We start from the raw sequence: 15,059 nt of genomic DNA, 5'->3' as shown, positions 1-15,059 counted from the left end.
TCACCTGCATATATTAGCTTTTTGGAGGTTTAACAGGACAGACATTTCACCTCCATGTTCTCTTGCTGTAGCGCATACTTTCGTGTAGAAAAGCTGGCTCCATAATGCGGGAAGGAAGGGACAGAGTTGTGAACCTCGCCGTGGACAAGACAGGCAGGATTCTTGCTTGCCACGTGAGTACTGGCTTAGAAAACAGTAAGAGTGTTCCTTCTCAGTACTCATTCTTTCATGATTAGCTGTGGGCATGGAATTTTATTTTGATTGTGGTAATAATTCAGAATATGAGTCTGGACTGATGGCTTAATGGTAAGACCAGCATTGCTCTTACAGAGGACCTCTGCTTCAATCCCATCATTCACATTGGGCAGTTCACAGCCACCTTTCACTTCAACTTTAGCAGGTGTGATCATACTGGTGTGGCCTGTGCACACACCTACCCACACAGATACACAGATGTAGACACAAAGATGCACATGCACGCCTGCGTGCACACACACACACGATTTAAAATGTAGTATATATTCCTCTGAGTGTCTGATGTCCTAGCACAATATTTATAACATCATGAAAGTAACTACACTTACTATTACTAGCCATTTACTAAATGCTGGCTTTTCCATTAGTGTAAAGGTGCATGTTCTGTTTGGCCTTCAAAGAATGTTGAGCAGGAAATAGTATATTAATTTCTAGACCATAAACCCAGAGATTAATTGTGATCCAGCCAGTATGGGAAGACAAATATATGTTGCTGTTCAGTTCTTACCTGGTATGGGCTAAATTATAAACTGCCTGCCTTTTGCCTTTCTAGGGAACTGATTCTGTATTAGAAGTATTTTGTATTCTTTCCAAAGCAGAAGTTCAGAAGAAAATGGATAAGAAGCTAAAGAAAGCTAGAAAGAAAGCAAGGTATGTTTTGTTTTGTTTTTTAAAATAAACTTAATAGTAGTAAAACATCCTGGGTAGCCATGTATTACAGAAAAGCGGTAACTTAAAGGAAACATTTACTTGCTTACCTGTTTGAACTAAAAGCTAGAGGATTTGTGGGGTACCAGTACCCCGCAAAGTTTGAATTTCTAATTCGTACTTCTTTATTCCTAACACATTTCTGAGTTGCACTAAGACCCACAGAGAAGTATATTGCAGATTTTTAAAGCCAGGCACCCCGGGATTGTGTTTTTGCCAGTGCTAGGGACCCAGGGACAGGAGACTCCGAGGCTTGCTATGAGACACTGTTTCAGATTAGAGCATGGTTAAAAACAGACATCCTGCATGGGTGTCTTACTGCCACACACGTAAACACACAAATGCAAAAGAAAGAAATCCTTTAATGAGTGATTTATCAAATTTAAAAGTGATTTTTAAAGTCATCTGATGGCAAATGCTTTGAGTAGTATTCTGCTCACATGTCAGGGTCAGGCTAACTGTAGCTTAGACTTGTTTGAGAACGTTCTGGAGTTAGAGAAGTCCCTCAGGAATGCTTCAGTGCAGTGACTTATTGCAGGAGATGTTATGGGCCTGTTACGTTCTGAATCTGTTATCAAGGGTAATACTTTCAGTGGCCTGTAGTCTGTTCAGTCAGTTCTAATGACCCTGTGACCAGGCCACTCCCTGAGAATCACTCCACTTGTTTGTCCCCGGACCAGAGTGTGGCTCAGTAAGAGCGAGGCTGTTCCGGAAAGAGTGATTGGTAAAGCGTTGGTTGTGTCCCTTTCTAGGTTGAACTCTGCCAATGAGGAGGAGGACCCTGAAACAAGTGTCTCAATGACGCTGCAGGACGAGATCCTTCGGGTAGCCAAGATCAAGATTTCTGCCAAGATCAAGTGAGTGAAGAGTTAGTGTCAAAGTGCTCTAGAGTAAATAGCTACCACGCACCCCTGCGTTGTCCCAGTGTTTGCCAGCCTGTGTGTGGGTTACAGGTGAAGGTGAGGATCTTGTCAGTCACAGCCCGGGTCCATTTTTATTACCTTTGTTGTTTCCTTCAGTCTGCCAATTAAGAAAACTTTCTGGTCTTTGTCAGAAAGTATTTTAAATAACACACAACACAACACAACACAGAAACAAAGCACATGTCAAAACTAAGAGCTGAGCCCAAAGGTTTTTTTTTTTTTTTTTTTCCCTTTTTCTTTGTTTACTTTAAAAGGAGCCTGTGCGTGTGGATCTCTGAGATGCTTCAGCAGGTGTAAAGGTGCTTGCTGCCAGTCCTGGCAGCCTGACTTTGGTCCCTGGGACCCACATTGTAGAAGGAAAGAACTGACTCCTCCAAGTTGTGCTCTGACTTCCACACTCATGCTCTGGTCCATACACTATACACACTACACAGCCAAAGAAATAAAAGTAGTGAAAAGGTTAGAGCCTGTGCTCCACTGCTGTTCCATACTCAGAACATTATTAAAGAAAAATTAAATATGTGTGTGTGTGTGTGTGTGTGTGTGTGCTTAAACTGTAGGCTTAGAACACTAAGCTTTTCATCCAGAAAATGTTGGCTTCATGAGCCAAGATAGTAGCTCCCCATAAATATAACGAGCAACAATTGTGTTGACTTTCTCGTCCATGCAGATCTTTTGACCTGATTCACTCACCGCAAGGAGAGTTAAAGGCAGTCTTCCTGCTGCAGAACAATCTGGTGGAGTTGTATTCGCTCAATGCGTCCTTGCCAGCCCCTCAGCCTGTGAGGACAAGCAGGATCACCATTGGAGGCCACCGCAGCGATGTGCGCACTTTGTCCTTCAGCTCGGATAATATAGCTGTGCTTTCAGCTGCAGCGGATTCCATTAAGATCTGGAACAGGTCTGTGAATTGGTGCTTTCTGAACCTCTATCCAGTAGGGCTGTCTTTCCTTTGAAGCACTTTTGATACTTCTTATTTTTGACTCTTATCCTCAAGAATCTAAATACAATTCAGTCAAAAGATACAGTTGGTGCATTTGGCCATTGGTTTACAAAGCTGAATTAGGAGATTAGAATTTTGGTTTAGGGCTGGTGAGACTCCTCAGCAGATAAAGGTACTTGCCACTAAAGGCCTGAGTTGATCCCTGGAGCCCAGACAGTGGAAAGAGAACATTCACTCTTGCAAGACCATGTGTGCCTACTTCTTCCCATAAATAAAATGAAAAGATTAAAATTAAAATTTGGAGTAGAATAAGTCAAGCTTTTCTTTCATCTGGAGCTTTGGCTGCATTTGGCTAGAAGAAAACATACAGTCATTGCCCCTTGTTATTGTGTAGTGCCTTCAGAATGTACATTATTTCTCATTCTTCCCTTTTCCCTTAGACCTCAAATAATTCAGATGCTTTAGAGCTGATGATGTTGCCTCCCTGTGTTCTGAAAAGACTGGAGCCATCTAGACTATTCTATGTGTTCTCAGGTCCAGGCTAAATACCCATACACATAAAATAATTATAATGAAATTAACTTTCAGATGTTGGTAAAGATACACCATTTCAACCTGAAACTCTTTATGCTCTCCTAGGCCTTGGAGACTGGGCCCTGTGGTCAGCCTGGTCAACACTTTTCTTTTCTTTGTTTTTTTGTTTTTGTTTTTTTTTTTTTTTTGGTTTTTCGAGACAGGGTTTCTCTGTGTAGCCCTGGCTGTCCTGAAACTCACTTTGTAGACCAGGCTGGCCTCGAACTCANAACTCACTTTGTAGACCAGGCTGGCCTCGAACTCAGAAATCCGCCTGCCTCTGCCTCCCGAGTGCTGGGATTAAAGGCGTGCGCCACCACGCCCAGCTCTTTGGTTTTTTGTATGATCTCTTTTCTTTATGGTGAATTTCCTTTCCAAAGAAATCCAGCTTTGGTCAATAACATTTTTCCTCTTGACTGAGATAAATGTGAGGTAAGAGTTAGACTTGACTTGTCTTGTGTCATGTCACTGTGTGGCTCAGTGCATTGAAACACTTGACTTCTAATGTCCTTTCTCTCATAGGTCTACCCTGCAGTGTATCCGTACCATGCCTTGTGAATATGCTCTCTGCTCCTTCTTCGTTCCCGGCGATAGGCAGGTGGTCATAGGAACAAAGGTAAAAACCTGGCCTTTTCTGCTTAGCATCTCAAAAGACCCTTGAGAATTTGGATTTTTTAACAGCATATTGGCAATTAATATAATAGAGCTAGATAATAGTTTATTGGCTTTTTTTGATGTTTTTAAAGTTTTATTTCCTTGTTTAAAAAAATATCAAACCATATGTCAAATTACAAAGAAGGACTTTAATTAAATGTACAGAGGTAACTGCCATCAGCATTTTGATGATCATCCTTACATGTATCTTATAAATGTATGTAATTAGACTTAATTGATGGTAAGATATAATAGTATTAAATAATATAACATTTCCAGGTTTGACCCAACATGGCAATATAAAGCAAAGCTGACCAGGTCTTCAGTCTTAGACTTACAGTTTGGGGACAGCCATAGCAGACCCAGATTTGGATTCAGTTTATCTTTCAAAACGTAGAGAATGCTGCTTCACCTGCACAGCCATGATGAGACTCGTAGAGTCCTCCTGAGGGCTCTGCCACGTAGTGACCTTGCAACCTTTGAAAATCCGCTTTAGCTCTGAACCTGCTTTCCTTGGAGTGCACAATAAGCAGAGACCAGTCACAGCAGAAGCAAGCAGTGAGAACAAGCTGCAGTAAGGTTTATGGGGGATGGCTTTGTCCTCACACAGGGATTTTTGTAGCCCAGGCTGCCTCAAAGTTAGGATTCATCCTCCCAAGAGTTGTGCTGTGCTCAGTGTGTCACTGTATTTAGTTGTGGGGTGTTTGGAAGAATATTTTGCAAGTATATATCATCCTCATCCCTTGTCAAATATGCATGCATTTTATTAGGAAACCAACAGACCACGGTGGCTATTTCTTGTCCAACAAGAAGTATAAAATGTTGGAAGCTGTTCCAGGTCCCGTTGGAAGTAACATTTCAGTTAAAAATTCCACTCATTTTGTATCCATCCTTCAACAAATGTGTGTGTGCTGTATGTTGTTAGGAAAGCGTTTTGTGGATTGCTTTGAGGACTGCCTATAAGACTAATGTGTACTTCCTGGCCGAGATGGTGCAAGGCAGTTAGCACTTGGCTCTTGTGATCCTAGTGACATCTTTCAGATGTAAACTCCATTTTATAAAAAGCAAATTACTGGAAATGAATTTTCTGTCAGTCATAGAGTTAGAAAGAGGCAAGCCTGGGGCTTAGGTCTCCTTGCTTCTGTTGTCTGTCATGTGGCATGGAAGCTTGTGAAGTTAGTAGTGTCTGTTAAATGCTGACTCCGGGGTTGTGGCATATACAGACATCTAGGCAAGAGTCATGGAAGGGTTCTGGCTGTCACTGTCAGTGTGTTGCAAAAAGAAGAAACCAAAACCAGTGAGGAGAGTTGTTAGGCAGTGACAATAGGCTTGAGTGGTCCATGTAAAGCATAGGTGAAATTTAAAGGCTACTAAGTTTCCATTTGAACTGTTCAGATTTGTCTGTGGCTGTGATATGGAACCAGCAAAAGAGGCAGAATCAAGATCTGTAAGGCTGTACTATCCACAGCAGTGTATGAAAGCAATTAGTCCCACCCTCATTGGTTAACTAGGTGTTTCATTGGGAACAGTATGTCTTCAGATACGGAATGCAGAAAGTATTTAGGCAGGATTTATTTCCTGAACAGTTGACCCAAATTATTGCTTTCTAACTTCAGGCATGAGTAATGACGTCTGTGGATGTGCCCCTTAAAACTTTGTTCACTTTCCCAGACAGGAAATCTGCAACTTTATGACCTGGCCTCAGGCACTCTGTTGGAGACAATAGCTGCCCATGATGGAGCCCTGTGGTCCATGTCTCTTTCTCCAGATCAGGTAACTGCACCGGGCTTTAAAGCTTTGGGCTTCTGCACTCTGAGTACATCTTAGATCTGCCAAGTTTAGTTGCCTAAAAAAGGTTCCTCTCAGGATTGCATTAAAGAAAGCCCCCTCTAGGTCTGATCTTTAGATTTCACAAACATATCATCTCACACACCTGTAGTATGCACAGCTACTACTGCAAACTTGAGTTGTTCAGCTGTTCATCCTCAGCAGCATGGCTCTGTTTTTAAAAGATGTATTTATTTATGTAATGTGCATCAGTGTTTTACCTGCATGTATGTCTATGTGAGGATGTCAGATCTCCTGGAACTGGAGCTATACATAGTTGTGAGATGTTATATGGGTGCTGAGAATAGAACCCAGGTCCTCTGGAAGAACAACCAGTGCTCTTAACTGCTGAGCTATCGCTCCAGCGCTAGCATGACTTATTTTTAGACAATGTTTGTGGTACTTTACAGAGGGGAAAGTTTTCTTAGCACCTTAGCAGAGGGTGAAATACACGATGTTGTTCCCTCCATAGTCTAGTATGACTAGGGAAATTCTTTAGCCGATGTGTGAGTCTCATGACTCTGTAGTAAGTCTTTATCACTCGTGTGCTCATGGTGCCTTACCCACTGGAGAGCTACAGGGGAACTGATGCAGGTGCTACTCTGACATTGTGAGTTTGCTGGGGTTTTTTGTTTTTGTTTTTGTTTTGTTTTGTTTTTGACAGTACTTTGGCTTTATCCAAATATTCTCGATAATAGCAATCCTTTATCCACTGGAAGTATATATATTTGGAAAAAAGATATTAGAGTGGCTAATGTCGCTTAGTATAAAATACGCATGGATACTTTGCTATGAGATGGGGCTGAATAGACGGCAGTTGATTTTCTTGATTTGGAAAACCATCGCAAGGGCATTTGAAGCAGACACATTGCAGGAGTGGTTTATACCTTCCTGAGATGACCTCTAGAGACAGACTGTTCTTGTTTACAAAGCTAATCTTACTGCTTTGTAGCAAATTCAAGTGACTTCTGCCCTCTTAGGTGAAGTTGAAAAAAGAAAGAAAGGAGGGAAGGAAACTCCACACTCTTCCCTAAAGGCTTTTCTTCACGATGCTAAGAGGAGGTTACCTAGGACTTCAGTGATCATGTCTGTCGGTGTCAGTCTGTCTGGCATTCTCAAGTGAGATCTGTGCTAGCGGAAAAGTAGTCCGGGGTGGGCATAGTTTCTGAAATTGTCCTACACCATTCAGTAAAACGTTTTAACTGTTGTATGTGTGTACTTAGCAAAGTTTTTGTGCTGAAATGTTTTTTAACTGAAGTGTCATTTGATTTTCAGCGTGGCTTTGTGACAGGTGGCGCTGATAAAGCTGTCAAGTTCTGGGATTTTGAGTTGGTGACAGATAAAAATAGTACCCAGAAGAGGTGAGGGGAAACTTGCGTGGGGCTTTAGCATGAAGTGGAGAACCGTTGATTTGCATGCTTTTGTGTGTCAGGTTTGGAGCTGTCTGTCTGGCATTCTCATCTGTGTTACTTTTTCTTGATGCTGTCTGGGCAGACTTTCTGTGAAGCAGACTCGAACCTTGCAGCTAGATGAGGACGTCCTGTGTGTCAGCTACTCTCCCAATCAAAAGCTGCTGGCTGTGTCTTTGCTGGACTGCACTGTGAAGGTTTTCTATGTTGACACTTTAAAGGTATGATGGGTTTGGCTGGGAGTATTCTTTGTGTGTGACCTTAAGAATGTGGGGTGATCCCATATGGTAGTTTTTCTTATTATCTCTTAGAAGCCTGTTCTTTTTCTAATGAGACACAGAATGGGAGTGGATCAGGATGGGAGTGAACGTGGGAAGGAAACCATAATCATGATATATCAATGTGAGAAGAGAATCTATTTCCAATGTAAGGAAAAAGAATTGGGATGATAGCCAGAAATATTTTTAAAGATATGCTTACTAAAACACTGAGTGTGCTTGAGGAACTAATAGTGTCACAGGGTTCATCAGTTTTATTTAAAACTAAATAAATATGCTAGTTCATATTCTGAAGATCTATAGATAGAAATCTCTATCCTGTCATAACAAGCAGCTTTGAAAGTGTTGCTCAGTACAGGCTGCTGCGAGTTATTGCTCAGGACTGTCTTGGGCCTCAGGATAACCTGTGAAACAGTTATCCCAGATAGTCTGTTTAGGCCTACTCTAAGGGGTAGGTTTTAGGTAGCCTGATGTTCTTAATTGGGCTTCAGGGTTCTTGGCAAGTATGTGTAGGGTCTCCATAGTGGACACAGGAAATCTCACTTAGCAAGCAGTCCAGATATGTGTTTAGTATTATAATTTGATACTTAGCTCCATGTGCAACAGATTGTATTTTATAGACAAACATGAATTCATTGTATCCTTTCTTTCATGTTTAGTTTTTTCTCTCACTGTATGGACACAAACTGCCTGTTTTATGCATGGACATCTCCCATGTAAGTAAAGTATGTGAGGCTCTTTTCTAATTCATGGTTGGGCTCCATTGTACAGCCCTTGCGTCATTCTGCTGAGTTTCCTCCAGAAAGTCACAGGTCTGTATTATAGTCACAGCATACACATGATAATGTTTAACAAATAGCATTAAAGTCCTTCTAACCACCTACAGTGGCTTTGGAAGATTGCTGCTCTAAATTCCATAATTGGCAGAACATCTGAAGTTCATAGTTTTTCAGAGGCACCCCTTTATGCTTCGGGACAGCACAGTTGAGGATTTGAATATTGTAGTATTTTGCTTTGTGTAAATACTCTCATTCTTGGGAGTCAGTTATTTCCATTGTGTCATTATGATTAAAAGTGCATATTTGAGAGGCAGGTGGATTTCTGAGTTCGAGGCCAGCCTGGTCTACAAAGTGAGTTCCAGGACAGCCAGGGCTATACAGAGAAACCCTGTCTTGAAAAAACCCAAACCAAACCAAACCAAAACTGCATATTTGAAAAGTGTGGGAATGAATAGATTCCATAGCTGTGAGATCCTTGTATGAACACAGCAATTTGAAGAATTTGAGGGAATGGTGATGGGGTGTGCGTGTGTGTGTGTGTGTGTGTGTGTGTGTGTGTGTGTGTTAAACAAGTAGGTCATAAACCTTTTAGTAGGTTCTTTTTTAGCTTCATTTTCTCTTTACTTTCCCTCCTATCCCCACAAATCCCATTCCAGAGAACAGAGAATCGGAGTAGCCCTTTTCTTATTTAACTGAGTGAACAGATCACTTGACCTTAAGGCATACAACAGCACTGTGTTGTGATATTGTCCTGTGACAGGGTCAGAGTTCATACATTCACTTTCCAACCTTTAACAAGCTCTGTAAGTCTGAGCACAGGTATTTTGAATAGAGATGAATATGTTTTTGCTCTATCATAATATTTTTGAAGAAATGAATTAAATATCCTGGTTAGCTTTAGCTGTCTAGTTTAATTAAATGCTAATAATTTGTTTCTTTGCCATAGGATGGAGCACTAATAGCAACTGGTTCTGCTGATAGAAATGTGAAAATCTGGGGTCTGGACTTTGGTGACTGCCACAGGTCTCTCTTTGCACATGATGACAGGTGGGTGTAGTCCTCTGAAAGGATCTATTTAGTTGTTCTCAGAAGCTTCGTAGAGTAGGCATTCCTGATGAGTGTACGAGTGCTCTAGCTCACTCGCCTGGAGTTTCTGACATTACTTTCCACCCTTAGTGTGATGTATCTACGCTTTGTGCCTAAGTCTCACCTCTTCTTCACCGCTGGGAAGGACCACAAGATCAAGCAGTGGGATGCAGACAAGTTTGAGCACATCCAAACGCTGGAGGTAACCCCTTGCTTGTTTGGCTTGATTGGTACTTGCCTTAGTTAAGGTTCCTATACCTGTGAAGAGGCATTGTGAACATGGCAACTCTTATAAAGGAAAACATTTAATTTGGGCTGGCTTATAGTTCAGAGGTAGAGCCCAATGTCACGGTGGGAAGCATGGTGGCACTCAGGCAGGCTTGATGATGGACAGGTAGCTGAGAGTTCTACATCTGGAACCACAGGCAGCAGGAAAAGAACTGAGAGCCACTAGGCCTGGTTTGATCTTCTGAGACTTCCAAATCTACCCACTAGTGACATACTTTGTTCAATGAGGCCATGCATCTTAGTACTGCCGTTTCCTATGGATCTATGGGGGACATTTTTATTCTAACCACCAGAGTACTTTAACAACTTCCTTTAAGAATATTTACCCTACCACTGGCATAAACGAGTGGTAACCAATGAGTAAGTTAGATTTCCTTGGGTCATTTTGTTTTATCTTTGTCCAGGGACACCACCAGGAAATATGGTGTTTGGCTGTCAGCCCCAGTGGAGACTACGTTGTATCAGCATCTCATGACAAGTCGCTGAGACTCTGGGAGAGAACGAGAGAGCCTCTTATTCTCGAAGAAGAAAGGGAAATGGTAAAACCTTTGTGACTTCATGTTTGGTGGGGGCGACTTACAGACTGTCCCTGCTGAGGTTTTCCACCCAGTGTAGTTACAGCTCACACAAAAGGCATTTCCAAGGCCAGGGCCACACGGTCCAGGTGGACACAGGTGCCGTTGGCATCATGCTTTAAGAGAAGCCCTTCCACTGCCTCGGTCGCTCTGCAGAGTCTGTTTTCCCCTCATTATAACTTATGTGTGTCTCTTGTCAGCAAAGGGAAGCAGAGTATGAGGAGAGCGTGGCCAAAGAAGACCAGCCGGTGGTAAGTGAATCTTTTGGGATACGGGAATTATATGGGAGAGGAATTGAGACTAGATGCCAGAGGCATTGCTCTCTACTGTTAGCCTCTATGTGTTTTATTCAGTTGTGTAGCTAGTTCTGTGATTAACTTAGTATGAGAATTCTATCATTATATCTTTTTCTTTCTTAATGAGACTTTATAAGGAATTATAGTATTTATTCAGCAAAACAAAAATTTAAAAAAGACTCAGAAATTTGATACATTGTAAACATTTTCAGGATAGTGCTCATTATGATACAAATAAAACATTTAATATTGTACCTATCCTTAATGGGAGGGAGTGATGTGGTATTTTTATAAAATAATACCATCTTGTTCAGGATCTCCTATGTCTGGCAGGTTCCAGGGGAGACCCAGGGTAACAACTATTTCACTGGGAAGAAGACAATTGAAACAGTCAAAGCGGTAAGTTGGCTCTTGTAATGGGTTTTGACTTTTTAGTAAAAGCCTTACTCAGTGTTAGCCACATAGCTCTGTGTGGCACAAAAGTTGATGAATTCCAGGAGTTGATCATTGCCTTTGTCTGATGCCCGTGGTCTGCGTCTGACCAGCATGGGACTCTCAGTGAGGGAAGCTCATCTCGGTGCTCCTGGAAGCTGCCCTGTTGTGTCCCTATATAGTTTCATCTGAGTCCGTGGTATTTTGTCTTTCTTACAAATTAAAAATAAATAAGAACCATACTGACAACTGTAAATGCTGCATTGCACCCTAGCTGGCATATTTTTATTAAGCCGATTCAGGCTACATTAGCCAGGCCTTCCCATCTCCGTGTCTTGGGTGTGCACTGGGATGATCTCTGCCTTTGTCATCTGAGTAGGCTGAGAGGATCATGGAGGCCATCGAGCTGCATCGAGAAGAAACTGCAAAAATGAAAGAACACAGAGCCATTTGTAGAGCAGCAGGGAAAGAGGTGAGCGTGTCTATCAAGTTACACACTTACCTGGTAATCTACAAAAAGAATTCCTAAAGAGACCATTTCTGACTTAAATGAGATGAGGATATGTGATAAAGGCAGTAAATGATCCCTGTGTCAAGCATTAGAATAAGTCAGACTGTGGGAGTAAAAGGGCTTCTTTTAATGACTTGGCTTCCTTCATAACTTCTTTGTAGGTTCCTCTTCCTGTCAACCCCATCCTGATGGCTCATGGGAATATTTCTGTGAGTAGGATGTCTGTTTCTCTTTGGTGGTCCAGAAGTTAACTTCAGAGATAGAGGGAGTGAGGAGGCATTATGGTTGGGGGTATGTGCCCTGGGAAGTCCCTTTGTTTCCAAAAGTCTCCGTGTCTTCTAAAACAGCTTGCATCTCAGAGGGCTGCTAGGGAAACTTCCCCAGATGCATCTGCGTTACACCAGCCGGGCTCTTCCACCTTTAATGCTTTTGTGTACCCAGCATTCACAGCTCTCTGAAGACTTGTCTGTACATGACCTCTGATAAAAATCGTTGTAGGAACAATTGACAAAACCCGTCATGAAGAAGAAAGGGATGTATTAGGAGAACATGTTTATCTGGGAGTTGCTAATTATTTGCATGTATTATCATTACAGTAATCTCAGAATATCTTCATTGTATAGATATGAAACAGGCCCAGCTTACAAGGAAGTGTAGTCATAAAGGACATAAATAAGGACAGCTTACTTATAACCCTGTATAGCTAACTGCATGCCCACACAGCACTGTCACCTTAGCCTCTTCTCTCAAGAGGGATGGCCGTAGGCCCTGAGGAAAGCACTCAGGAGCTTCACTAATGCTGCTGTCCTTCCTTTGTAGCCTTCAGCGTATGTGTTAGAGACTTTTAAAGGGATCAGGTCGAGGTAAGTCCTAGCGCACTATTGTAACTTGACAGGACAGCCGTTACTGGATGTCTGAGTGTGAAATACAAGGTGGAATTGATAGTTTTCTCTCTTTCAGTTTTCACTGTGAATCTTTTGGTAGATAGCAATTATAATACATTTTGAGTATAAGAAAGGAGGAGGCCCTTAAAGTATGAAAGGTGTTTTGAAGGAGAGATGTTATAGATGTTATAGATGTTAATAAAAGTATAGATATCAATCAAATACCAGCTCTCAGAAGCTGTTCTGTTGTACATCTTGTTCCGTTTATTTTGTGTGCATACACAATTGGAATCATTGTGTGAGTACTACATACAAACTGATTGGGCCACTCAAGCTCCAGACTCACTGCGTAGGATCTTACTCATTATTATATATATATGTATAATCTGCTCTTGAATATTTTATAATATATCCATTTAATATATTCATTTGGTTAAAAGTTACAGTCAACAAATATGAGCGAGTCTTAGTTGCTGTTCTCTGTGTTGTGCGATAGTCTGACTGGGCCTTAGAGTTTCATATAAAGAAGGATACTTTTCTAAATTGTAATGTGCACAGTGACCCTGACAAAAGGGAGTCGAGCTGCCTGAGGATACTGCCGAGCTTTCGTTAGAAACGGAAAGGGGCCTTGAGAATAGAGGTGCAGACACGCGTGCCAAGTCAGGAGGGTTCGGTTCTTAAGGGTGAGAACTGTTAAGCTAAGGAAGAGACTTTGATCCAAACTGGAATCCTCTTGTGACTTCTAACTGGAAGTGGTGGCATTGTACTGGAACTAGTTATAGAAGAAGCAAAATCAAATGGTGAAAGATCGGTGTGAGACTCAATTACCCAGTCATCATCACAGACTCGAAAGCCTTGAAATACATATGCACACTTGCACATCCATATATACTGTCAAGTATATAGTACAGTATTCATGCACACTGTGCATACACAATAGACAGATTCATACTACAGCAGTTTGTGTGCATGTGTGTGGTGAGAGAAGCATCATGAAGTGGGACAGAGTGGAGTTTTCAGCAAGGCGTAGTGAACACTTTATCTGCAATACTTAGGTTTTCCCTTTATGCTAGGGGCTAAAATACTCTAAACAGATGGTGTTGAGTGTAAAAGACATTTAGAAGAATCATTTTGAGTCTAAGTGAATATTTAACTCTGAGTGGACAGAATTCTCAAAAGGAAAAGCAAGCGGTACGGGAAGCTGAGTACCTGATAGCGCTAAGGAGTGTGATGGTTTGCGTTTCCTCCTCAGTGAACTAGAAGAGGCCCTGCTTGTGCTGCCGTTCTCCTATATCCCAGACGTTCTTACACTGTTCAATGAATTCATCCAGACGGGCTCGGATGTCGAGCTCTTGTGCCGGTGCCTCTTTTTTCTCCTCAGGTAACACGTTCTTACAAATACTGTCTCTTCAGCCAGAGTGCTCCAGCTGTGCACCAGCTGAGGCTGACAGTGTTTGGGGATTACAAATTTTGTGTTTCGTTTTAGAGACTGTTACAAAATAGCTCTTGCCATTAGGTAATCATTCCTGCCTTTAAAACACGGATCCTGATGGCCCCCCTTTTCAGAGTCACTCTAAGCTGTAGTTGAGGATGCAGTCTAAGGAGGCTAGGTAGATTGTCCACTAGATGCCAGTTTACTCCATCTGTTTGGCTTTTAAATTGCTATGCCTAGGCTAGTCAGCTTTGTTCGCAACATTTTAAAAATAGCCAGTTAGTGTCTCTAGGTATCTACGGGCACAAAAGGAAGTGGAGGGGACAAAGGGAGGGGAACTAAGGAATACACATGTAGTTAAACAGCTGTTTGATAAAGTGACTAAGTATTTGGTGAATTGTCCTAATTTTGCTTGTTTTCAGACAGGCTTTCACTATTTATCCCTGCCTGCCATGCAATATCTAGAGAGACCAGGCTGACCTCAGACTTGCCCACCTCCACATTCTGCAGGCTAGGATTTCAGGTGTATGCCACCATAGCAGGCCTTTGGTTTTTTGAGACAGGATTTCATTCTAGCCCAGGCTGGCCTTGTACAGCTTGAGCTGCCGATTAACTATCAGCCTTGCCTTAGTGCCAGGATTGCAGTGATGAGCCACCATGCTCATCTTCTTGCATGGGTCCTCATGCTTGTATGGCAAGCACCTTACTGACTGAGCTCTCAGCAGTCCCCATGGCTGGCATTCTTTACATTCTATCTCCAGCTTCCCATTGCAGTCTCTGGCCCTGTGCTAGATCTCTGAGGGAGGATGTTACTGTATTACCAGATTTAACATTGCATTTTTCAAGAATGGTGGGACACATAGGTGATTTTTGTTCTTGTTTTTGTTGGTGGTTGGGTTGTCATCTGTTGACTGTTTGGAGGAGGGACAGGTAGGGCAGATCCTCTCTTTGCAGCAGCATGACTGTTTTCTTTTAGGATTCACTTTGGCCAGATCACCAGCAACCAGATGCTTGTGCCCGTGATAGAGAAACTAAAGGAAACAACTATTTCAAAAGTCAGACAAGTCCAGGTAAGTGTCTGTTGTAGACACGTTAATGTACCGTATGCTGGGCAATACCAAACAGACTTCTATCTGTAGTCAGGGTAAGCTTTCTGTTGTCGTTTGCACAGAGAGGGTTTTTGTTTTTTTTTTTTTAATATTTTTA

General features: G+C 42.0%; 2 protein-coding genes across 3 annotated transcripts in view; one reads left to right on the top strand and one right to left on the bottom strand.

Annotated features, from left to right (window-relative positions):
• Wdr3 (WD repeat domain 3) overlaps window positions 1–15,059 on the top strand; it is a 24,499-nt gene that overhangs the window by 8,537 nt on the left and 903 nt on the right. For both annotated transcript variants that reach the window (XM_021157135.2, XM_029474902.1), the window contains exons 8-26: window positions 72–173; window positions 809–906; window positions 1,716–1,820; window positions 2,557–2,787; window positions 3,925–4,018; window positions 5,728–5,829; window positions 7,159–7,244; window positions 7,378–7,513; window positions 8,230–8,286; window positions 9,296–9,396; window positions 9,526–9,637; window positions 10,128–10,262; window positions 10,499–10,549; window positions 10,928–10,993; window positions 11,406–11,498; window positions 11,699–11,746; window positions 12,357–12,400; window positions 13,674–13,802; window positions 14,830–14,923. In XM_021157135.2, the coding sequence (XP_021012794.1) occupies window positions 72–173; window positions 809–906; window positions 1,716–1,820; window positions 2,557–2,787; window positions 3,925–4,018; window positions 5,728–5,829; window positions 7,159–7,244; window positions 7,378–7,513; window positions 8,230–8,286; window positions 9,296–9,396; window positions 9,526–9,637; window positions 10,128–10,262; window positions 10,499–10,549; window positions 10,928–10,993; window positions 11,406–11,498; window positions 11,699–11,746; window positions 12,357–12,400; window positions 13,674–13,802; window positions 14,830–14,923 (1,884 nt within the window). The remainder of the gene's footprint in view (window positions 1–71; window positions 174–808; window positions 907–1,715; window positions 1,821–2,556; window positions 2,788–3,924; window positions 4,019–5,727; window positions 5,830–7,158; window positions 7,245–7,377; window positions 7,514–8,229; window positions 8,287–9,295; window positions 9,397–9,525; window positions 9,638–10,127; window positions 10,263–10,498; window positions 10,550–10,927; window positions 10,994–11,405; window positions 11,499–11,698; window positions 11,747–12,356; window positions 12,401–13,673; window positions 13,803–14,829; window positions 14,924–15,059) is intronic.
• The window catches only part of Spag17 (sperm associated antigen 17), a 248,890-nt gene continuing 244,460 nt past the window's right edge, over window positions 10,630–15,059 (bottom strand). The window contains exon 49 of the mRNA XM_021157134.1: window positions 10,630–11,448. The gene's annotated coding sequence lies outside the window, so the exon portion shown is untranslated. The remainder of the gene's footprint in view (window positions 11,449–15,059) is intronic.

The sequence above is a fragment of the Mus caroli genome, chromosome 3 (genome assembly GCF_900094665.2).
Source record: "Mus caroli chromosome 3, CAROLI_EIJ_v1.1, whole genome shotgun sequence".
Lineage (NCBI taxonomy): Eukaryota > Metazoa > Chordata > Mammalia > Rodentia > Muridae > Mus > Mus caroli.
Note: the sequence above shows the minus strand (reverse complement) of the source record. Positions and strands in the feature narration are given on the sequence as shown.